This window comes from Astyanax mexicanus, chromosome 4 (assembly GCF_023375975.1).
Source record: "Astyanax mexicanus isolate ESR-SI-001 chromosome 4, AstMex3_surface, whole genome shotgun sequence".
NCBI classification, from domain to species: domain Eukaryota; kingdom Metazoa; phylum Chordata; class Actinopteri; order Characiformes; family Acestrorhamphidae; genus Astyanax; species Astyanax mexicanus.
In genome coordinates, this window is record NC_064411.1 from 9,214,153 (window position 1) to 9,237,844 (window position 23,692).

Here is a 23,692-nt window from a genome sequence, read left to right on the forward strand (position 1 = left end):
ATTCATTATAATCAGGATCCTCTCTAAAGTCCTCCTTTTTCTCAGACACATTCTCCTCTATGTCTCTGTCATGGTAAAAGAGATGTGAGAAATCCTCACTGAGAGAAAACCTTTTCTTAGACGTCATTTTCAGTAGAGAGAGAGAGAGCAGAAAGAGAGAGAGACAGAACACATAGAGAACTGGTTTAGAAGCTGCTGTGAAACCTTTTATATCTCTACATAACCACTATGTTGTGTGAACAAGATGTTTTCAGGAACAATATATTCCTCCACAGAATGAGAAATATCAAGTTCTCATGAGAATTATGTTTTCCCGGCCCCCCTGTCGTGTGAATTGTTAGTGGTTCTTGCACTAATACAGTTATAATTATGTTATTTTAGGGATCTATTTTTTTTTGAAGATTATAAAATAAGACGTCATATTGACCTTCACATCATTCAACACAAATGTGGGTCAAATTCTGATATTTTTTATGTTTTATAAAGCTAAAATAGCCTGGGGTCAAATAGATCCCAAACAACACTGATGTATACAAAATGTGTAAAAGACACAAAAAAACATCCCATTAATTTTATGTTTACCCAGTTGTCTCTATTAAAAGAGGAAAAGTCACCAAATATGAAGTAAATAAAATGAGATTAACTAACTTATTTAAATGCGTTAAACATTGAAAGGGGTCAAATTGACCCCAAACATAAAAGGAGGATTAATTGACTCAAGCAACCAGGGGTGTTTGTTTTATTTCTACACAGAACCTGATATAATCTGGCCCAAATAGTCTCAAGATCAGTAACTTCTTCCTTTAACTTGTACAAAAAAATCTGTCTAAATTGGCTACTATTTTGTAGCAGAATGAGAATGCTTACTGGACTCATTTAGGAAAAGTAAAAAAAAACACCATCCTATAAACAAATAAACTCATAAACAAATATTTTTATTGTATATTTAATTAGTTTAAAACTGAAATCTAAATATGAATTTTTAAATGCTTTTACAAGTGTGAAGTACCCTTCTATACAGAAATCAGGATGGTCCATTGTGATGTCAGAGAGTGATTTTACAGGGAGGAGCTGTGAATGACCTCAATTTATGGAAAGCTTTCAGAATACATAAATAGAAAGACTTTAGACAAGGTGAGCAACAAACAAGATCTGCTGCAGTACGATCTCCTTTTCAAGAACCTGCAGGACATCAAGAAGGTAAATGCAAAGAAAATGTAACCATAATATTTTAAATTAAATTTACATTTAAAAAAAGTGTCTACTGGAATCAATGTCACAACAGCACTGATCTTTCCGTAGTAATTAGTAAGTGTTATTTGTTGGAGTTGTACAGGAGCAATCAGAGAATCTCTATAGAGGAAAAACCCACTTCAGAATCTGCTCTGAATCTCAGGCCACTTGACAGAGTTTGGAATGTACAAAAACGTATAAATATTTTTTTATTCTAAAAAGTATCAAACATTTTAAAAATATTATTTTTAGCAAAGTAATAATTTATAAATGTTCGATACTTTTATAGAGTAAAAATTTTACTAATTTCCTCAAATCAGAACAACTATAACTGTTTCATCACTGCAGAGATAATTATTAAAACTGCTTTTAAACTGCCGTTTTAATCCTTTTAAATGAGCTCTGTGTGTAACTCCAGCATCAGTAGCAGTAATGCTAGTAAATCTACTGGATAAAAACATTAGTTTTAGAAAATGGAAATATAGAGGTACGTTTTCTTTCCTATTTTAGTGAAATACTTTGTTCTACTTTGTAAAATTAAAGGAAAACTCAAGAGAAGTAGTTATACAGTGTTTTAAATGAGAGTTTTAGCTGTTTAGCTCCATTCAGCTCCATGCATTGAGGACTCCCTCGCGGGCTCCCTCTAGCGGTGGTGGGGTATAATGTGATATAGCGGGGGAGGGGGCGGGGCTCCACATAACCCGGATGAGGCTGAGCTTCCGGGGTCTGTAGCTGGAGAGGAGGAAGAGCAGGATCAGCTGAACTACAGAAGGTATGGAGAACGTTATCTAGCTAGCCAATGTTGCCACCTTTTTTACCTTCACCAAGTCAGGAACATATTTTATTCTTTTAATCCGGATACAAACTTTCCTGCACTTCCTTCTAAGTGAGATGATGTGGCCTGCAAGGCATCAAATCAGCATTTCTTGCATTTCAGACATAAATAGACGCTGCATTCTAACATTTATCAATTTGCCTTTTTTTATTCATTTTAAAGATACAAACACATAATTTATAATTAAACTAATTAAAATGTGGTAATGTATTAGGATGCATGTAATAAGTCTTTGCTGATACTGTAATTTGTATAAAATAACATTTATTATAATAAAATAATTAACAAACACCCGGGTTTGCTCGAGAGAGAGAACGTTAGTCAGTCTTGTCCTGTGCTCTCTGCCTCGTCACTGACCCACTCAATCTGTAAAACCCAAGGATTTATGTCCTTCGTAATATTATCTAATTTCTAGAACGTAAAAAAAGGAAATAGTCGGTTTGGAAGTTAACTTTTTCTCAAGCATATACGTTCAATACCTCAAGCATTTTCATTCAAAATGCTGAAATACACTGTTATAAGTTAAAAGAGCCATGTTCCTATTAAAATCTACAGTCTTTTATTCACTAAACGTGTAGCTACATTTCCAGGACAACTAATATAAAACTGATAATATTTGAGGTGGAAGGGAAAATGTTAATTTATTAGCCAGAGTGATTTAACCCCTTAACGCCTGTTGTTGCAAATATGCGACTAACCGTTTGATTCAATCAACCTGCCAAGATAGCGCCTGCATTCCCCCAATGCCTGTTAGTGCATATTCGCCACGGACCTAGGAACCTTTGACAATTTACAATTCAAATGAATCTAGAATTCAAATTAATGAAATGTTTCCTGTAATATTTGTGTATATTGTGTTGGTGACAGTAATTGGTGTTATTTATTATTGAATGCCTGCTGTTGGGTGCATAAATAAAACATTGATTTTTCACTGTTATATTACTCTGTTATTGTTATCTTAGTATGGACCATTATGTCTGCTGTAGCAAATTTGCAACATACCAAATTTACCCCAAATAGACCATATTGCCTGTTATTGCAAATTTGCAACATACCAAAATTTCTATTTATTTTTTGTGCAAAAGTGAAATTAATAATCTCAACAATATTTACTATCTACTTAAAGGTAAAACACACATGAAACATTTTTTCATATACAGCTACATTAATTCAGGTGTTAAGGGGTTAATGATTAAGTAACATTTAGTTAGAGATTATTAAATTGTGGGTAACATTAGCTTCTGTAAAACTGCAGCTGCTCTTGGAGCTGCTGCTCTGAATCTGCTGGTGTAGAGCTTCTGCTGCTCTCTGGCTCTGCAGATGGATGAAATTAAGTTTTGACCCGATGCTGCGATATACAACAGTGTATGTGATATTGATTTGGTACGTTAGATCATAAGACTGTGGAGCTTCAGTTTTTCTGGATAAAAAGCACATTCACATTGATCTACATATACAAAAAAACAAGTCTTGACTTTAAGAGCGCATATCATGGTTAGCCTGAAGCTAATGTGGGCGAAAATAATGAACTGTTATCAAAAACTGTAAAAACTCAGGTTTGCTAAGCAACATTTGCATAACTGTCTTTGGTAAGTACGTATGAAAACCTTTATAGTTAATGTAAATTTTAAATGTTTTTTTTTGTGCTTCAGAGGAGAACATCCCATTCTCATTAAAATATAGAAAAATGTATGAAATTGAACGTCAATAAAAAGCAGCCAGGCTACTTTCTAAATACTTAAATATAGAAAGTGAAGGATAGAGATATACTGTAAGTCAGATAAAGATATTTAATAAATAAAATGAGATATACCTTTATTAGTGCAGTATAACATTCATAGTCTATTGAAAAAAGGTCAATATAGTAGAGTGTAGTAGTAGTATGGATTAATGTATTATAAAGTAAAGTAAGATACTAACATAGTAGTAAAACATTGTATTTAGTTCTGGACAGCAGCGGTGTTTCTGCTACTTACATTCTGCAGCTGCAGCCTGCTGACAGTCAAGATACAACTACATATTATAATGTCTATGGATTTAGAATGGAATAAAAGTACTGAAACTTTTATGGTAATATGGTGTCCCAGAGGGTTTGTCAATATAGTGTAACTGATGTAGGTAATTCTTTTTTATAATTGACCTGCTTTTATTTTAACACATACTAAAATTTTTCTTTTTTTTTTTCAGAAATAAAAACATTCCAGGTTTTTTTCCTGAAATTCATCACCAACAACCATGATATTTAACTAAGAACAATGTTAAACTGCTGAAAGAGGTGAAGTACAAGCCGTCCAGAAAAATCTCCAGAACACACAGAAATTGTTTGATACGTTTAACAGATAGATGGAGCCAAGACCCGGCATGGAGAAACATCAGCACTCTTTCAAGAGTTTTACTAAACAGACTGATCTCAAAAATCACCAGTGCATTCACACAGGAGAGAAACCACATCACTGCTCGGAGTGTGGGAAGAGTTTTACTAAACAGAGTGATCTCAAAAAACACCAGCGCATTCACACAGGAGAGAAACCGTATCACTGCACAGACTGTGGGAAGAGTTTTAATCAACAGGGTCATCTCAAAAAACACCAGCGCATTCACACTGGACAGAAACCGTATCAATGCTCAGACTGTGGAAAGAGTTTTAATCAACAGAGTAATCTCAAAAAACACCAGCGCATTCACACAGGAGAGAAACCGTATTACTGCTCAGACTGTGGAAAGAGTTTTATTACACAGAGTGATCTCAAAACACACCAGCGCATTCACACTGGACAGAAACCGTATCACTGCTCAGACTGTGGGAAGAGCTTTAATCTACAGTGTACTCTCAAAATACACCAGCGCATTCACACAGGAGAGAAACCATATTACTGCTCAGACTGTGGGAAGAATTTTACTCAACAGAGTAATCTTCAAAATCACCAGCGCATTCACACAGGAGAGAGACCGTATCACTGCTCAGACTGTGGGAAGAGTTTTATTACACAGAGTCATCTAAAAAAACACCAACGAATTCACACAAGATAGAAACCGCATCACTGCTTAGACTGTGGGAAGGGTTTTATGCAAGAGTCATCTCACATTGGGTACATTTACATGCAGTCTAGTAATCCATTAACAATCTAATTACTGGCTCAGTCGGAATAGAGCACGCCCATGTAAACACCTTAATCAGAATAGAATAGTCCGATTGAGCCCATTTCGAATTTCTATTCGCAGGGGTGATAGTGTTTCGGCGCCGCGCCGGAAATCTGGCGTAGCGTGGCTCTGTAAAAAAAAAAAAAAAGCTTCCCCCACCCACTACGAAAAGTCTTTTCCCCCCTATGTTTGACGTGTGCAGACAATTTAAAGCTCAACGCAAGCCTTCCATCCAATCAGAAATAGGAATGGTGCCACTCATGGGCTCCGAGTCCTCCGGGCATGTTAGTTGAAAAAACTGGTTACGGCCCAGATAGTTCAGTGGCAGCTTAAAATTCGGCGCATTATGACATCATAACTGTAATAAGCAGAGGTGGAAAAAGTACAAAAAATTGTAATTAAGTAAAAGTACCTTTACTTTGCTAAAATTCTACTGAAGTAAAAGTTAAAGTGCTTTTTTGCGTCTAATATATTTTTTGTTTACTGGCTAATGAGCTTTACACGTGCTTTACCCACCCAAATAAACTTAAAGCTTAATACAGGGCAGCTGCGTATCAGCATGAGTGGCGCTCTGAGCTGAGTGGACGGCTTGGATGAAAAGCGCGATATATAATGTAATTAAATGTATTTAAATCATTATGTATATAACAGATGTGCCGAATTTTGAATCCCAGGCAGAATCCGACTCTATTTTGCGTGCACACGCGTCTGGTAAACATGTGGGCGCTAGAGGTTACTCTCGCGCTGTCCGTTAATATTTATTCAGAACACAGCAAGATATAAAGCCAAACAAAGACTCTTGTTAGACAGTGCTAGTTTAGTTGTATATAACGAACGAAAGACTGGTATTGCAGAACTATACTTAAGGCGTTTTAGCCTTAATGGTCACTATTAGGAGAACATGTTAAACACAGCTTAATCGTAAAATCTGCGAAGATAACCAAGTTCAAATCTGAATACCTGATATTTACATCTGCCGAAATGATACCCCTTTCATCTCAGCACCCTTTATGATGAAGAGCACAGCGCAATCTCAAATAAAATTTGTGTAATTTTTTTTACAGCGTACAGTTGGAACGAAGTCAATAAACAAAACTCTAGGTTGACACGCATATGCTTCACAGTATATTTGATAACACAGAGACAGTCCTTCTGCATCAGTAAAAGGTTTATTTCCTTTATTCATGACTGGAACTGATTTTATATACGTTCCTTTGATCGCAATAAAGCAGCTGAAGACCTCCGTGGACCAATGCGCGCTCTCAGGACGCGCATCGCGCGGCGGGGGTCCCGAAGCCGAAACGCAATATAGGCAAGGCTGCAGGTAGAGACGGCCCGCAAAGTCTAAACACTATATTATTTAACTATAACAATACATCATTAATAAGCTTTAGGTTATAAATGTATGTAATTTAGTATGAGGACGTCGTTGCCTCGTTATTCCATGCACTGTAAAAAGTGTAGCCCTGCTCAAATTAAAAAAATTGATGTCCATTTGTTGCATCTAAACTATTTGACTTCACTCAATCTAAATAAAGTCAATTGTTACAACCTTATTATTTTATTTTGACATAAACCATATTACTTCACTCGACCCAATATTAATTATTCACCTTGATCCAAGTTAAATTCTTTACATTTCAGTTTCGGAACCAAACTAATACATTTAAATTGAACCGAACTTAAAAAAAAAAACATGGCAGCATATTCAGAAGTTCCAGAAGTTACTGTGGCGTGGAAGAGGACGGATTACCAGCGAGATTCGTTTCAGTGCTCTCTTGCTCTTTTTATTTTGCTCTGAGGAGGACACTAAGAGCTGGATTTACATGGGATTCCACTTATGAAAGTAAAACTAACTACAGCTCCAACGCAGCTAACCCCACTCCCACACACAGAAAACACACAAAGGGTGAGGCACAAAACAACCACATAACTGATAACTACATGAATAATACTAGAACAGTGATAATAAAACATGACATGAAACTCTGGGATAAACAGTAACATAAACACGCAGAAAAACACCCACTTCCCCCAACAGGGTGAGCTCCCATAATTCCTTGCGCCCCCCCTCCAGTCCCGACGCCACAATACCATAAGCATGCGTTGCTATCTCGCGAGCGCGTTCAGGCACTTTCTCCCTCTCTCATTCTCTCTCTCGCGAGCGCGTTCAGGCACTTTCTCCCTCTCTCCCTCAGTGCTCTGAAGCACTTCTCTACAACTTCTCCCGTACTCCACAGTGCGCATGCGCAATTCATGTTTGATTCAAATTAAAAATATTACATCCTTATCTCTTTTCTTCGAGTATGATTTCAGTGGAACCAAAACATTTGGTTTATTTCCTTCAGAATTGTAATTAATTTAGTCTGAATCAAAATTGACACATCAAAATTCAAAAAGGTTGAGTTTCACAATAAAGTCAATAATTGTACTATGTGTTCAATCATATTTATTAGCTTGAATGAACAGCTCCATGCTTCACTTTTTACAGTGTGCGCGAGCATCCACCGGCGCATCTGCACCAATTTAATGTTTTTTTATTCAATTGTTTTTCCCCCAGCATTTTATTTTTTACTCAGTAATGGAGAGTACTTTTTTACAATTACTTTTGTCAAAATGTACTTGAGTAAAAGTAAAATTACCTATTTGAAAAATGTAATTCATTACTTTCCACCTCTGGTAATAAGTTATTATTGTTTATGAGTATCTAAACATATGTCAGCAAGCAGACAAGTTATATGAATAATGTCCCAAATGTTAACCGATAGTCGTTTAGAAAAAAATAAACTAATCAGCACGCAATGTCAATGTCACTGTCACCGCGTGTGATACTCCTTGCGATTGCTTTGCTGAATTTCTTAATCGGCTGATTTTTAGCTTCATCACGCGTCGTTTGTCGTGCAGTGTGAGAGGGGAAGGATGTCCGCAGGGCCGCTGCTAAGGTTTTGGAGGCCCTAAGCATAACTGGTCAGGGAGGCGCCCCTTTATTAAGATTTTACACAAATATTGCACTGGACAAGTTTTTGTATAGAATGGCCACATACACTTTAAAAATGGTTAAACATGCGCAAGATTTAGCGCCTCCATGCATTTTTTGATTATTTATTTGACTGGAAAATGTCACATCTGGCAACAACCAACAGAGCAAACCGAGCCGTGCCATTTCAGGCAATAGGGGGCATTATATTATGCACAAAAATAATAACGTGCCGCTTTTAAGTAGTAGAGTAGGTGCCCCATGCAATGTTTAAAGACAAAAAAGATGAGCGTATCATAAATAATTCACATTGGGTTTTAAATTTAATAATGTCATAATTTCAACACATTTCATTCTCAGTCAATTTGGCTCCCTGCAACTGCAAAATGGTTGAGGCCTAACGCTGGCTGCGTTGTCTGCGTATGCAGAGCGGCGGCCCTGGATGTCCGATTAACTGCCCAAACGAGCAGCCGATTGTTTCCAATATAAAAGCGAATTTCAGTTAAATAATAGCGAAGTGAAATAAAATATATTTATCTTCAGTCAAAGAGCTTTTTTTTTTTTTTTACATTTTTTATTTCCAAAAACTGCACTTTCACAATGTGAGAGAGAACGAGTGAGAATAAGCATCAGGTGTAATATAGGAGTAAGTCCGTGTAGAAAGCATAAATATAAATCCTTATAAATGTCAGAAAAAATATAGCTAGTAACTAATAGTTACTGTGCACATTTTAAGTATATTTTATTTTATAGTTACGACTGGTAAACAGAGGCATCTCCGCTTTCCGACGCCGGTCAGCAGGCAGTAGGCTTTCTATTCGCGATGTCTTCAGGATTTGCAAAAATGAAAAATAAATGATTTTCAGCGCATCAATCAAGCTTCCACAGCAGTAGAGTTTAGATTATCAGCCCGAGCCTGACCCGATTCCCCACCCGAACTCACACATGCGCTCCTCCACTCCGCATTACCCACTTGTCTTGCAGAGCTGTGTGTAGCTAAATAGCCAACAAAATTGAGCCTTCTGAAGTGAGGAGAAAGATTACATAAGGTGAGCTAAATTTGATCCAATGCGAAGGACAGTCAGAGGTTTGGAGCTAATTCAAGTTAGTTGTGGATAGAAACAACACGTGTGTCGGCTTCGTAGAGTGTGTTAAGCTGTACGTGTGACCATTGTGCACTTTGCGCAGCACTTAAATTTAATCCAGAGGCGAAAAAGCTGACATCCGTAATTTTATCATTTTTGTTCTCAGACATTAAGGATATGCATTTATTTCTGGAATATGTAAGGGACAAAATGAACCTCAGTTTTTTAAAGAACTATAATTTCTGTATTTTAAGCTAATAAAAATTGAAGAAAGGTTTTGTAAATTATTGTATTGTATTAGAAGGTGATTTAATATCAGGGGACACATTTGCTACTACAAACCAAAGCCCACTGTATAAGCTTTATTAGCTAACTAAAAATCCACCCATAGGATAGCCATAGCAGGCCCACAACATTCCGAAAAAGTTCTGCGATATTTTTATTTTTAGTGTTTTAAATCAATGCATTGACAAAACAAACGGTTATTTTAGTCAAATAAAATAAACTTAAAGCCAGAACAGGTGAACTGAATGGGTTTGGCATGCATTTAAACATTATTTTCTGTTAACCAGAGCACGTTTTGTTTTTTGTTATTTAGTAACTTATGCGACAAGCATTAATAATATCACATCAGAGCGTTTCTACCTCAAAAACATCCAGAGACTTAGTGAAAGACATAAGAGTGATGGTGAACATGGGGTTTCAGCCCTGGAGTGAAGTAGTAGAAATTTAACTGTATTGATTAGCACATAAATTAAACTGAATTAACCATCCTGCTGAAAAGTCAGGTTAATACGGAGCTTGGGAGGGGCCCTGGATAAAAAAAAAATTAAATCAATTGAACGATATAGCAGTTCGTGCTCACGTTTTCTTTAATTCGAGTGGAAGATTTGCAGTTCGTCCTCACAATTTCTGTAATTCGAGCTAAGTTTTTTTAAGCGCACTAAGACAAGAAGCCAGGAGGGAAATGAGCATTTTCCTTTCTAGGGCTGTTACAAGGCTGCTGTGATTATACAATTATATACAAACCTGCTGATTATTAAAGCTATAGTGTTGCAGGTAGAAAATACAGTGTGCTGATATTGTCGTAGCGGTGGTGTCTCCACAGCGCGTGGGGAAGAGCCGAGCGTGGCGTGAGGGAGAGCCAAACCGTGGCGTCCCCACAGCGCGTGGGGGAGAGCCGAGCGGGGCATCCCCACAGCGCTCGGGGAACTAATTGGGTCTGAAAAGTCGCTTTATATGGCGACAAAGTCGCTAAGTTGGCAACTGAATATCAGCTAATCCTATTATTATTATTTGAGAGATTTTTGTTTATTCATTTAGCAGTATATCAGCTACCTATTATTTTTTTATTAATTATAATTATTTTGATTTATTTATTCAGCTCTGTCTTAACTGCAGCTGCCACTCAGGTAAAAAGAAAAAAAAGTACATGTTGTTTTCCAGTTATCACATGTATTGAAGAATGCAGTTAATTGATGTACACTTACTGCAAGTGTAATTGCAAACAATTCAAACAAGAGCCTGATTTCAGCTTTGTGATGCTACCAAAATATCCTAGAGTTAAATAACGTTTAATTTTTATTCAAAACCAGTTACTTAGCTGACAATCTAAAGTTGCAAGCGCTTTATAACAAATAGTTAATTTTAGCTCGATAGCTAAAGTTACCAGCGTTTTTTAAATCAGTATCTAATGTTAGCTTGAAAGCTAAAGTTGCAAGTGTTTTATAACAGGCAGCTAATTTTAGCTAGCTAGCTAAAGTTGCATCTAATGCTTGGTTACTAGCTAAAGTTGCAGGCGCTTTATAACAGGTATCTAATTGTAGATAGGTAGCTAAAGTTGCAAACGCTTTATAACCAGTAGCTAATGTTAGCTTGCTAGCTAAAGTTGCAAGTGCTTTATAACAGGTAGGTAATGTTTGCTAGGTAGCTAAAGTTACCACATTTTTTTAAATCAGTAGCTAATGCTCTTTGTGTTTATGCGCGTTTATCCATTTTGATACCCAGCCTTATAGAGGAGCGTGATATTAAAATCACAGCTTAATAACCTAAGAATGCCTCAACCAAGGGTGTCAAAAGTATTCACACTCATTACTCAAGTAAAAGTATAGATACTGGGGATTACACATACTTTTGCAGAAGTTGAAGTATCAACTCAAATCTTTACTTAGGTAAAAGTACAAAAGTATTGCTTTTAAAACGACTTAAAGGTATAAAAATAAAAGTAATGTAAGGGAAAGAAATTGACTTTATAAACAGAAGCCTTGGCTGCACTACATGAACCTATATTGCACAACCACCAATTACTAGTTGCCTGTAAGTATTGTAATAAAAAAAATATTAAAAACTTGTCAAATTTACAGCCCACACAAGCTCTCCAAACAAACTTACAACACTGAATCATAGCCTTGATCTAGCAAGCAGACCTTGGCAAGTACCAAGACACAGCAAACATTTTAAATTCACCATTTGTGCATCACTAGGTTACCACAAATTGTGTCCACTATTGACTGTAGGAAACATTCAGTTTACCTCCGAAAAGAGTTGTTTTTACATACAACCATTCCGAAGCCTCTCGCTGCAGCTGGCGACGCATTATTGTCAGCGCAGTTCACTCAGAATGCTGTGTATCTACTTCTTGTGTCAAGAATCAAAACACTGCAGCGGCGTGTTTGTTTTTATAGCCACGTGACATCAAAGGGTCCGCGATGTGACTATCGCACATGCGCACATCGCAATGTCTATGCTTAAACAATATATCGTGCATCCCAAGGGCATAGCATCAAATCTTTCATCATGCAGGAACTGCTGATACAATCCAGCCACATGAGGTCTAGCATTGTCCTGCGTTTGGAGGAACCGAGGGGCCACTGCACCAGCATATGGTCTCACAATGGGTCTTAGGATCTCGTCTCGGTACCTAACGGCACGCAGGCTACCTCTGGCGAGCACATGAAATGCCTCAAAGAAATGCCTCCCCACACTATTACTGACCCACTGCCAAGTCAAGCAGTTATTATTGTCAATACTGCATATGTACAGGACATACAGACAATTGACATTCAGTTGCTCTCCTTCCCAGGATGATGAGTGAGTGTGTGTTGGGGGCAGCATTGGGATGGGGGGGTGGAGCAGGGTGAGAGTTCAGCCAGAAAGCATAGGTACTGAAGTGGTCTGTGGTCCCCACCTGCAGAACGACTCCTTTGCTGAGTATGTTTTGTTGATTGAAATTGATTGTCAATCAGTGTGGACAGTTCATTTCAAAGAAGTTTGATTTACTTGGAGTTATATTGTGTTTAAGTGTTTCTTTAATTTTTTTTGCATATATATAATCACTATTTATAATGGTATTATTTGCCGTCCAGATGCACTTGAACTCCATATAAGAAATTTAGGTGAAATCAAAATAAAGGTAAATATAGTGTTGAACCGTTTGTAGTTTCATTTTTAGTATGGAAAAAAATATTTTGTTTTAGGTAATATCGCCCATCTCTATGTGAAATGCTGAAAAACACTTCATGGGTTTAAATAGTCATATCGCTTTTCAAATCTACAGTCTTTTATTTACTAAATGTGTAGCTACACTTCCAAGACAACTAATAAGATGTGATGATATTTAAGGTGGAATTGAAAATTCAGGGAAAATGTTAATTCATTAGCTAGAGTGAGCGTAAAATGAGTAAAAACAAGATACATTTTGTTCAGATAGCTGGTTTACTGGTTAATGTAGCTGGTTCATTTATATAGAGATGATGAAATTGTGGGTAACGTTAGTTTCTGTAAAACTGCAGCAGGTCTTGGAGCTGCTGCTCTGAATCTGCTGGTGTAGAGCTTCTGCTGCTCTCTGGCTCTGCAGGTGAAGTTGGGCTTCGACCCGATGCTGTGAGAGGCCACCGCATCCACTATATTGATTTAGTAAACAAATCAGTTAAGCCATAGACATAAATCTTTCAAAAGTTTCATATTTGTTTTTTATTTTTAAACGATTTTGACCTACATATTAAAAAAAAAACGCCTTCAGTTCAGGAGTGCATAATCACTGTCAGCCTGAAGCTAATGTGGTGGAAAATAATGAACTGTTATCAGGGATAGTAAAAAATCAGGTTTGTGAAGCATTGATTTGGATTACTGTCTTTCATTTATATGTGTGGAAACTTTTATAATTAAATTTTCTGTTTACATCCTTTTAATTAAGAACGTCTAATTCTCACTGAAATATTGAAAAACAAATGAAAATTTACATTTTAAAATCTAATAATTGACCACTATTAAGAAAACAGTAAATAATAAGCAAATCATATCGTGTGACACTGGCAGCCAGGTTGCTTTCTATAACTTTGAATATAGAAAGTGAAGAATAGAGATGTACAGCAAGTCAGGAAATTACAGATAAAGATATTTATAAGATAAAACGAGACACCTTTATTGTAAACAAAAAAGAATTCAACATAGTACAGTATTAATAGTATGGATTAGTGCATTTCAGTGTAAAGTGAGATACTAAAGTAGTAGTCAAACATGGTATTCAGTAGTGGACAGCAGCAGAGTTTATTCTACATATATTTTGCGGCTGCAGCCTGCTGACAGTCTACTGCAGAACAAGCTAAACTTCATATTATAATGTGTGTAGCGGGCAGAGGTGTGGGGAAGGTTTTAATGAATATTTTCTAATGCTGCTGCCCCAAATATTCCTCTAGGTTAGGTGTAGAGGGGAGGACTTTTATTTTGACAGCCATCGATTGGCAGAGCGTTACCTCATGCTGCTTGTAGTCTCGCGGGACCTGCACAAAGTAGCATTTGGTCTCGTGGCGGCAGGTACAAGCTCCGGTCGGGAAAGCTTTGTTTTAAAATAACTCATTGGAAGACAGTTTTATCGTGCTTATTGACTGGAAGAGACTAAAGGAACACATGGTGGATTTTTCAATGGGCACTGTGTGTGTGTGTGTGTGTGTGTGTGTGTGTGTGTGTGTGTGTGTGTGTGTGTGTGTGTGTGTGTGTGTGTGTGAGAGAGAGAGAGAGAGAGAGAGGAATCCATATTTTAAGCAGGTATGGCTTGCTGGTGTTAATGTTATATTGTCGTAATTTGAACTACAGTTGATTTAATTACTAGCTTTAGGTGGTGTACTGGGCATAAATATTAGTATCTATTAAAAGCTTAAGTTTACTCGTGATTTTCAAATTATTAAAAGAAGATCTGTTTTATTTCAAAGTGAATGTGGGAGCACCAGGAGTCAGCTGGGGGTGTGTAGCTGCTGAGTGGTGGGTAAAGTTTGTTTTACTTAATTACTCCATGTGACATAGGTAGCTAATTGTGTGTTCATGCTTTTATATAGTGTTTGCCTTGATGCTGAAGGTGCTGTGAAGGAGATTGAGTTCTGGCCTTCACATTTACTACTAATTGGTATGTATTATCTGACTGGTTACTTATTTATGTAGTAAACAGTAGCTAACACAGTGAATAAGTGGAGTGGTACAGCCATTGATAGTAGCCACTGTTTTTCTGTTTTTTTTAGTGTATTGGCTCTACATTAATTAATTTTTAGAGTTTAAACTAAAATGAAATTAAGTTAATATAAATAAATATAGACTATTGACCCAGGGTTGCCCTAGTCCATCATACCATATTTATCTGGTGCCTTCCAGTATAGCTTCAACGTGTGCTTTAACCTCGTACTGCAGAAGCGCCCTCTAGCAGGCCTGTTCTGACTGTGTAAAGTAGAATGCTTAAGAGCGTCAAATATTCTAAACACACCGACCAACTAACCCACTCATATTCTTTAGTAACTACTTTAACTACCTGCATGCAAATTTACAGTCATCTACATGAAACCAGTTGCCAGAAATCTCTTAACTGAAAACAGCCTGTTTTTTTTTTTTTACATTGTTTACATGGGAACACGCCTCCCCAAAAAATAGCCTTATAAAATATTATTAGTATGTAAAATTACATCAGATTACATTATAGAAAATTCACTTACTATCACAGCATCCACAATACAGCACTGAACCGCAGATAAAATATCCATAAAGTCCTTTATTCTCCTGCTCACTTCTCCTCACAAACATGCGTTTAGTTTCAGCGCAACCGCAATGTCATATTCTCAAGCTCCTAGCGACCACACAATGTAATGTTTTCATATAAAGTTGTACGTGAATACAAAGCTAAGGATGTCCTCTTCTAGATTCTGTGGTGTTTATTGTTCCACAAACCACTATTTTTCTTGAGTGATCGTCATTTGCACCAGTGGCATATCCAATCAAATCAGGTCGTAGCCTTTCTCCAGGGTCCTAAAAGTGATTGACACCTATTGCAACCAATAGTCCACCCCCAGACGAAAACACTGATATGTAATTTGCGCTGATTGGTCTCCTAATAGCTGGTGGTGGGGCATTCCAAACCGTCACCACGTGGTGAGCTGTCACAAAAAAAAATAAAACACTCCAAGCTCCAAAGCGCACACAGCGCGCAAATATCTTTTTGTAATTTCATCAAAAATATTAATATTAATTTGAGATGGACTTACATTAATTTATTTTATTTCAAACAAACAAAAAAAATATTAAACTCTTGTTGTATAGAGACAGATTTTTCTCTATCAGATTAGGGGCGCTCTGGAGAGGTTTTGAAGCCTTTGGTGACTCCTGGTGGACACCTAATATAATGCAGTGTAGCTTCTCAGTGCTTTCATGTAATTTTTCCAAATTTTGTAATTTGTAAGTCAAGACCCTACTGAATAAGGAACTGTAGAGAATTTCACCACCAACATCACAAACATCCATACACACATGGTAAACTCCAAATATAACAGGTGTATATATATATATATATACATTTTCTTCTGCATTTGATGTTCTCAAATAAAACCTAAATAATTGAAATTAAAGTCTGGAAGTGAACTATTGTTTAGTTCCAAGTGTCTATTTCCGTTTAAGCCCTGAATGGTCTCTGTGTTGTATGTAAAACTTACAAAAAAATAGCATAAAATTGGATCTGCAGGGTTAACTTGGTTTGTGAAAAGTAGTTGGTCCTTTTGGATTACAGTTTCAACCCCTTCTTGATCAATTTAATTTGCAGTGTCACAGTTTTTGTGTAAATCTTATTTTGAGGGTATTGTGGTTTGATTGTAGTGGTGTATTATTTTTTATAGATTTTCTTTTATTTATTTTGGGGATTTTGTGTGCTAGTTGGTGGGTTGAAAGTAAAATTAATAACAGGTTAAATTTACTTAAGTGTTACCAAGCGAGAGTACCTAAACTACTGGGACCAGTATTGTTATAGGCCCAGATTTTAATGTATGTGAAGTCTTATATCTAGGGATTTTATAGGTAACAGTGATTGTATGAGTGTCCTGAAAAAAGTGTTTAGCATTTATTAATCTCTTCTTGTGGTAGATGCTTATAATCACTATATATATATATATATATATATATATATATATATATATATATATATATATATATATATATATATATATATATATATATACGCTGCTCAAAAAAATAAAGGGAACACTCAAATAACACATCCTAGATCTGAATGAATGAAATATTCTCATTGAATACTTTGTTCTGTACAAAGTTGAATGTGCTGACAACAAAATCACACAAAAATCATCAATGGAAATCAAATTTATTAACCAATGGAGGCCTGGATTTGGAGCCACACACAAAATTAAAGTGAAAAAAACACACTACAGGCTGATCCAACTTTAATGTAATGTCCTTAAAACAAGTCAAAATGAGGCTCAGTATTGTGTGTGGCCTACACGTGCCTGTATGACCTCCCTACAACGCCTGGGCATGCTCCTGATGAGGTGGCGGATGGTCACCTGAGGGATCTCCTCCCAGACCTGGACTAAAGCATCCGCCAACTCCTGGACAGTCTGTGGTGCAACGTGACGTTGGTGGATGGAGCGAGACATGATGTCCCAGATGTGCTCATTCGGATTCAGGTCTGGGGAACGGGCGGGCCAGTCCATAGCTTCAATGCCTTCATCTTGCAGGAACTGCTGACACACTCCAGCCACATGAGGTCTAGCATTATCCTGCATTAGGAGGAACCCAGGGCCAACCGCACCAGCATATGGTCTCACAAGGGGTCTGAGGATCTCATCTCGGTACCTAATGGCAGTCAGGCTACCTCTGGTGAGCACATGGAGGGCTGTGCGGCCCTCCAAAGAAATGCCACCCCACACCATTACTGACCCACTGCCAAACCGGTCATGCTAAAGGATGTTGCAGGCAGCAGACCGCTCTCCACGGCGTCTCCAGACTCTGTCACGTCTGTCATGTGCCCAGTGTGAACCTGCTTTCATCTGTGAAGAGCACAAGGCGCCAGTGGCGAATTTGCCAATCCTGGTGTTCTCTGGCAAATGCCAAGCGTCCTGCACGGTGTTGGGCTGTGAGCACAACCCCAATCTGTGGACGTCGGGCCCTCATACCATCCTCATGGAGTCGGTTTCTAACCGTTTGTGCAGACACATGCACATTTGTGGCCTGCTGGAGGTCATTTTGCAGGGCTCTGGCAGTGCTCCTCCTGTTCCTTCTTGCACAAAGGCGGAGGTAGCGGTCCTGCTGCTGGGTTGTTGCCCTCCTACGGCCTCCTCCACGTCTCCTGGTGTACTGGCCTGTCCCCTGGTAGCGCCTCCAGCCTCTGGACACTACGCTGACAGACACAGCAAACCTTCTTGCCACAGCTCGCATTGATGTGCCATCCTGGATGAGCTGCACTACCTGAGCCACTTGTGTGGGTTGTAGAGTCCGTCTCATGCTACCACGAGTGTGAAAGCACCACCAACATTCAAAACTGACCAAAACATCAGCCAGACAGCATAGGTTCTGAGAAGTGGTCTGTGGTCCCCACCTGCAGAACCACTCCTTTATTGAGTGTGTCTTGCTAATTGCCAATAATTTCCACCTGTTGTCTATTCCATTTGCACAACAGCAGGTGAAATTGATTGTCAATCAGTGTTGCTTCCTAAGTGGACAGTTTAATTTCACAGAAGTTTGATTTACTTGGAGTTATATTGTGTATATATTTGAGTGTTCCCTTTATTTTTTTGAGCAGTGTGTATATATATATATATATATATATATATATATATATATATATATATATATATATATATATATATATATATATATATATATATATATATTTTTTTTTTTCTTTTTAATTGAAGGTGATTTGTCCTGTTAAGTGTGTCTGACACACAAAAAACAATAAATGTGTTCTTAAACATCAGCCTCATTTCGTTCCTGTGTGCCTTATTACATTTCAATTAGGTGGGTTGTTAAGTCATCAAATAAGGTACCAGGGGTCACATGTGTATGGATCTACAATGAAACAAAAGAATAGAAGCTTTTATGGTAATATAAAGGTGTCCCAATATTTTCTATATAGTGTAACTGATTGAGGTAGTTCTCTTCAGTCAATTGACCAGCTTTTATTTTAATATACTAAATTATTTCTTTTTTTTCTTTTCAGAAATTAAAATATTATAGGATTTCTCCTGAAATCTATGAAAGAGGTGAAGCACAAGCCATCCTGAAGAATCTGCAGAACACGCAGAAATTGTTTGATACATTTAACAGACAGAGGAAACAGCAAAGTCCTGACATGGAGAAACATCAGCACTCTGTCAAGAGTTTCACTAAACAGAGTGATCTCAAACTGCATCAGCACATTCACACAGGAGAGAAACCGTATCACTGCTCAGACTGTGGGAAGAGTTTTAATAGACCGGGGACTCTAAAACTGCATCAGCGCATTCACACAGGAGAGAAACCGTATCAGTGCTCAGACTGTGGGAAGAGTTTTACTCAACAGAGTACTCTCAAAAATCACCAGCGCATTCACACAGGAGAGAAACCGTATCAGTGCTCAGACTGTGGAAAGAGTTTTACTCAAAAGAATGAGCTCAAAAATCACCAGCGCGTTCACACAGGAGAGAAACCGTATCACTGCTCAGACTGTGGGAAGAGTTTTACTGAAAAGAGTAATCTCAGAAGACACCAGCGCATTCACACAGGAGAGAAACCGTATCACTGCTCAGACTGTGGGAAGAGTTTTAATCAACAGAGTAAACTCAAACTGCACCAGCACATTCACACAGGAGAGAAACTGTATCAGTGCTCAGACTGTGGGAAGAGTTTTACTCAAAAGATTGAGCTCAAAAATCACCAGCGCATTCACACAGGAGAGAAACCGTATCACTGCTCAGAGTGTGGAAAGAGTTTTAATCAACAGAGTACTCTCAAAATACATCAGCGCATTCACACAGGAGAGAAACCGTATCACTGCTCAGACTGTGGGAAGAGTTTTAATCGACAGTGTACTCTCAAAAATCACCAGCGCATTCACACAGGTGAGAAACCGTATTACTGCTCAGACTGTGGGAAGAATTTTACTGAACAGTGTACTCTCAAAATACACCAGCGCATTCACACAGGAGAGAAACCGTATCACTGCTCAGACTGTGGGAAGAGTTTTACTACACAGAGTAATCTCAAAAATCACCAGCGCATTCACACAGGAGAGAAACCGTATTACTGCTCAGACTGTGGGAAGAGTTTTACTCAACAGAATCATCTCCAAAAACACAAGTGCAGTAACACAGGAGAGAAAACTATCCCAAATTTGTTCCACGGCAGTTAAAAGTGCAAATCCTAAGTCTTTCAGACAGAACACCTTATGTATTACTCTGTCACTTGGGACACGTTCCACCAGAAACAAACATGAACTGAATTTAACAATCGATTTCACAGGTTCAGCAAAATTATTCTTATCCAGGGATGATGTTTATTGAATTTCATGTTATGTTTTCTCGTATGTTTGATATTCCAGAACATTCTTCGTGAGACAGAGCTCAGTTTTTAGGGTAGTTACAGTAAGAGTTCAGTTCTGAAGAAGGGAATGTCTTTCAAGTACGAACTACGGCATTGCCAGAGCTTGCTCCAGACATTAGATTAGCATTAGATTAACATAGTCTTTAACATTTAGATGTCATAGTTGTTAGGAGTAGAGTAGGATTCTTGCAACTATAAATGATTTTGTTGCTGGAACACCCACTACACCCACTTTACCTATTTTTGGTGGCCTAATGTAATTTAATAACTTTCCCCACCTGAACACACACATACCACAAACCCCATCCAGGATGCACTGGAATTAGAATAAAAGCCTTTGATAAGTCTTTTCACAAATCAAACCTAAATTTCAAATGACATGATCACTTTTTCATCTCTCCAGTCCTCTCAAGAGACCTAAATGCTAGTTGGGTAAACCTTGTACATTTTTTGTCATTCCTCCAGCGAACACTAATTCAGACAACCGTCAAACTTTGGACTTCTACGACCTTAAATAGTCACCATCTGTGATTGTCTCCCAAATGAGGTGGACCAACAGTGCCATCACCAGGACGAAGACCCGACTGCCATTATAATACTATATAATTCAACTTGCTAAAATCCACAGAAACGCAATCCACAAAGAGTTACTGCAATTTAAGAGTTTATGCTTGGTTATTCCTGCAAAGCATTGAGAAAATAAGACTCGTTTAGTTAAAAGAAATGTTCAAAGCTTTGGATTCCATTCCCAGCCTTGTAAGCTGAAATTCTGTGGTGTAAACTGATCTCTCTCACACCCGTCATAAATTCTGATCAACAGGCTATGAGTCAGGCGAAGAGAATTTCTCACAAAGAAGAACAAATAAGAATATACATTAACTAAATAAAAAGTTATTTTACAGAATATTTACTAAATAATATGCCACTTCTAGTGTATGGGTATAGATGCTGTCCTGATTAAATTTTCATACACAGTCAAGTCTGAATCAACAAGGTTTAACTAGCATTTGATAATTTTGCTTTATTTGGTTATCAGTGGTTTAACCATGTTTGTATTATCTTTTCAATTATTTAATTGGGTTTAAATAGAAACAAGACTCTTTATTTCTTTTTTGACAAGGACCATACATTGTTTCTTACTTCAGGATTATCTGGAATGTTACCAACCTATTTGTAGGAAAAACACATAATTTACATTTATTTAGACTCAATTCTAAGATTGTTTTCCTTGAATTTATCCTCATGAATTGGTACGCTGAATATTGTATTTTGATCCATTGTTTGATTGAGTTTTCTTTTGGTTTGGTCTATTAATTAAAAAAATATGAAATCTCAGAAATTGCTCCAAAACCAATGAAAACACAGACACGTAGGTTTGAGCCACAGAGCCAATGGTAGCCTTAAGGTTAAAACAGATTCAGTCAGAGAGTGACAGACAGAGTAGTGGTGAAGAATGAAAGTGGAGAGTGTCCAGGATTACGGATGGATCAGTTCAGTTCAGTCTTGAGTGGTAGTTGAAGAGTTTCGAGGTTAGCTTAGCATTTTAGCTTCAATTTAGCGATAGCTTAGCATTCTTAGTGCAACTCATTTAACCTTCTTTAAGCATATTAATACTAGCATTCTAAAGCAATTTTACGATCTACGAAGCCACGCATTATGCATACTAAGTTTCAGCTGAATAGAGATCGTCAGGCTCAACCCAGAAGCCACCAGTCTGGAAGCGACCAGCAAGCAAGCTGAGAGCGAAGGGATTTTCCTGTGGGTTCTGAAGGGACTCCGTGCTGACACCAGGAAGTCAAACCATCTTGCAGACAGACTCACGTGATTCTTTCTCAGGGTGAAGAAACAGACGACCACGCTACAGACGGACGGCACCAATGCAGGCCTACTTTAACATCTCAGAGTAAGGCAGAGCTGGTAAATGGTTTTGTTGGTCATGGTTTGGTTGAATCCTTTATAAATCTCCCTGTAGTATAGATAACTTCTTTTCAGTTGCTTGGTTGTAAATAAGAACTGGCTTCGTAGACTTAAAATAACTTAGTTCATCCTTTAGAAATCCCCACTTAATAATTTTCATTAATCTGACAAGTTATTCCTTTCTATACCGATATTATAACATGTTTTTATTTTAATTCTCATTTATCTTCATACACTGTGATTTGATATCTAATGGCTACATTTATGACATTTTAATGGATTATTTACTCGTATCTGTGTGATTTAATAAAATTCTTTTTAAATTACAAAACCTTTAATTTCAGTGTGTTTTCTAGATAATTTGGTTATGAAAATGACTGTTCCCGGTAGAAGAAGACACGCCCCTTATATGTCATTAATTAATTGATTAATTAACTAAACTAACTAATTAACTAATTCAATTAATTTAACATCTTAATTAGAACCAGGTATTAAACTGCTGAGCTCACTACACTGAACAGATTTTAATTTAGTTACGCATTCTATACATGTAAGAATGCATGAAATTTCTGAAATCTGCCAGATTTCTGAAGCTTTTTATAAAAGCACTTCATCAATATCTGCTTCTTGGCACCATCCAGTACCACACAATTATTTTGATGGCAGCGGGGGTCCCTTGAAAATAACATTTGAAAACTCATCCAAAGGTGCCTTCACCAAAGAGATCTTCACGGTATCTGATCTGAGATTCATCAGCGTATGGAATGCAGGGAAGTACACTGTATTCATGAACATGAAGAAACTCAAGTAAGAATGTAAGTTTACCTTTTAGTTTAAAATGGATTTTCTAGCCCATATTTATTGTAGTTCTACTAACAAGCTGGAACCACTGTGAAAACATTGGAGGACGCACATTGGAGTAACACTGCATTTTGTGGTGCATCTTGGAACTGATGTTGGCTTGAACTCCTGACTGGACATTACAAAATGTCTGCATCTGTTTCTTAGAGTCCATTAATTCTGTAGAGTGAGCCATGACTGGACCCTCAAGGTCAGAAAGGCCTCCTGCATCTGGGTGGGGGCAATGCTGACTCGATCTTGATTGTGTAGGCTGACTGCACGTTCTAAACTATTGGAACGGAGAACTGAGCTTGTATGTGTGGAGGAAATTGGGATACTGAGCTGCGATGAGTATAACTTGAGTCGATCCAACCAGTCATTGTAATTAGAAAATACATTTATTGGAAAAGACAAAGACATACATACAGGGTTAGGTCATACAGTTTACAAGACAAATGATAGATGAGAGCATGATCTGGCTCTCATTTTCTTTACAACCATTTTTATACCACTTTCTGGGAGGGACAGACATTCTAGAAACATCCATACATGTTACAGTCATCTCTTATTTGTGCCTAGTCATAAAAACGTGACCAAAGGGTTGAGTTAATGTTCTAAAATTTAGGGTGTCATGTTCTCTTAGAAAGAAAGCGAAACTAAGATAAAGGGTAATGGCTGGATCATTAAAGGATATTAAAGGACACTGCAAATAGGGCATGTTCAAATCATACATTTAGTTTGAGCACAGTGTTAAATCTTCAACACAGTGTTCAATGAAATACATCATTTAAAATGGATTAATAGTCTCAATTTCCC

General features: G+C 37.5%; 5 protein-coding genes across 7 annotated transcripts in view; 3 read left to right on the forward strand and 2 right to left on the reverse strand.

The window, feature by feature from the left end:
• LOC111196357 (zinc finger protein 271-like) overlaps window positions 1-23,692 on the forward strand; it is a 460,288-nt gene that overhangs the window by 414,534 nt on the left and 22,062 nt on the right. The window lies entirely within an intron of this gene.
• LOC125801534 (zinc finger protein 239-like) overlaps window positions 1-23,692 on the reverse strand; it is a 250,332-nt gene that overhangs the window by 77,210 nt on the left and 149,430 nt on the right. The gene's annotated exons all lie outside the window — the stretch shown is intronic.
• Window positions 1-23,692, forward strand: part of LOC125801313 (zinc finger protein 239-like) — a 140,032-nt gene that overhangs the window by 68,082 nt on the left and 48,258 nt on the right. The window lies entirely within an intron of this gene.
• Window positions 1-23,692, reverse strand: part of LOC111197627 (gastrula zinc finger protein XlCGF49.1-like) — a 117,586-nt gene that overhangs the window by 57,249 nt on the left and 36,645 nt on the right. The gene's annotated exons all lie outside the window — the stretch shown is intronic.
• LOC125801320 (zinc finger protein 239-like) lies at window positions 4,251-20,310 on the forward strand. 2 transcript variants are annotated; one of them, XM_049477852.1, is made up of 4 exons: window positions 13,916-14,317; window positions 14,482-14,530; window positions 14,605-14,672; window positions 18,759-20,310. In XM_049477852.1, exon 4 carries the CDS (start codon window positions 18,891-18,893, stop codon window positions 19,926-19,928), a length of 1,038 nt encoding a protein of 345 aa, XP_049333809.1. In that variant the 5' UTR covers window positions 13,916-14,317; window positions 14,482-14,530; window positions 14,605-14,672; window positions 18,759-18,890; the 3' UTR covers window positions 19,929-20,310. The 2 variants fall into 2 exon arrangements, with proteins under 2 accessions (XP_049333810.1, XP_049333809.1); XM_049477853.1 differs by lacking the exons at window positions 13,916-14,317; window positions 14,482-14,530; window positions 14,605-14,672 and adding an exon at window positions 4,251-5,083 and having other exon boundaries at window positions 18,957-20,310.

Excerpts from the sequence above, each read along its gene's own strand:
- LOC125801320 (XM_049477853.1), top strand. The coding sequence starts at position 4,412 with ATGGAGCCAAGACCCGGCATGGAGAAACATCAGCACTCTTTCAAGAGT. Across the intron at positions 5,084-18,956 it reads ATCTAAAAAAACACCAACGA|ATTCACACAGGAGAGAAACC; the intron begins ATTCACACAAGA and ends CTGCATCAGCAC.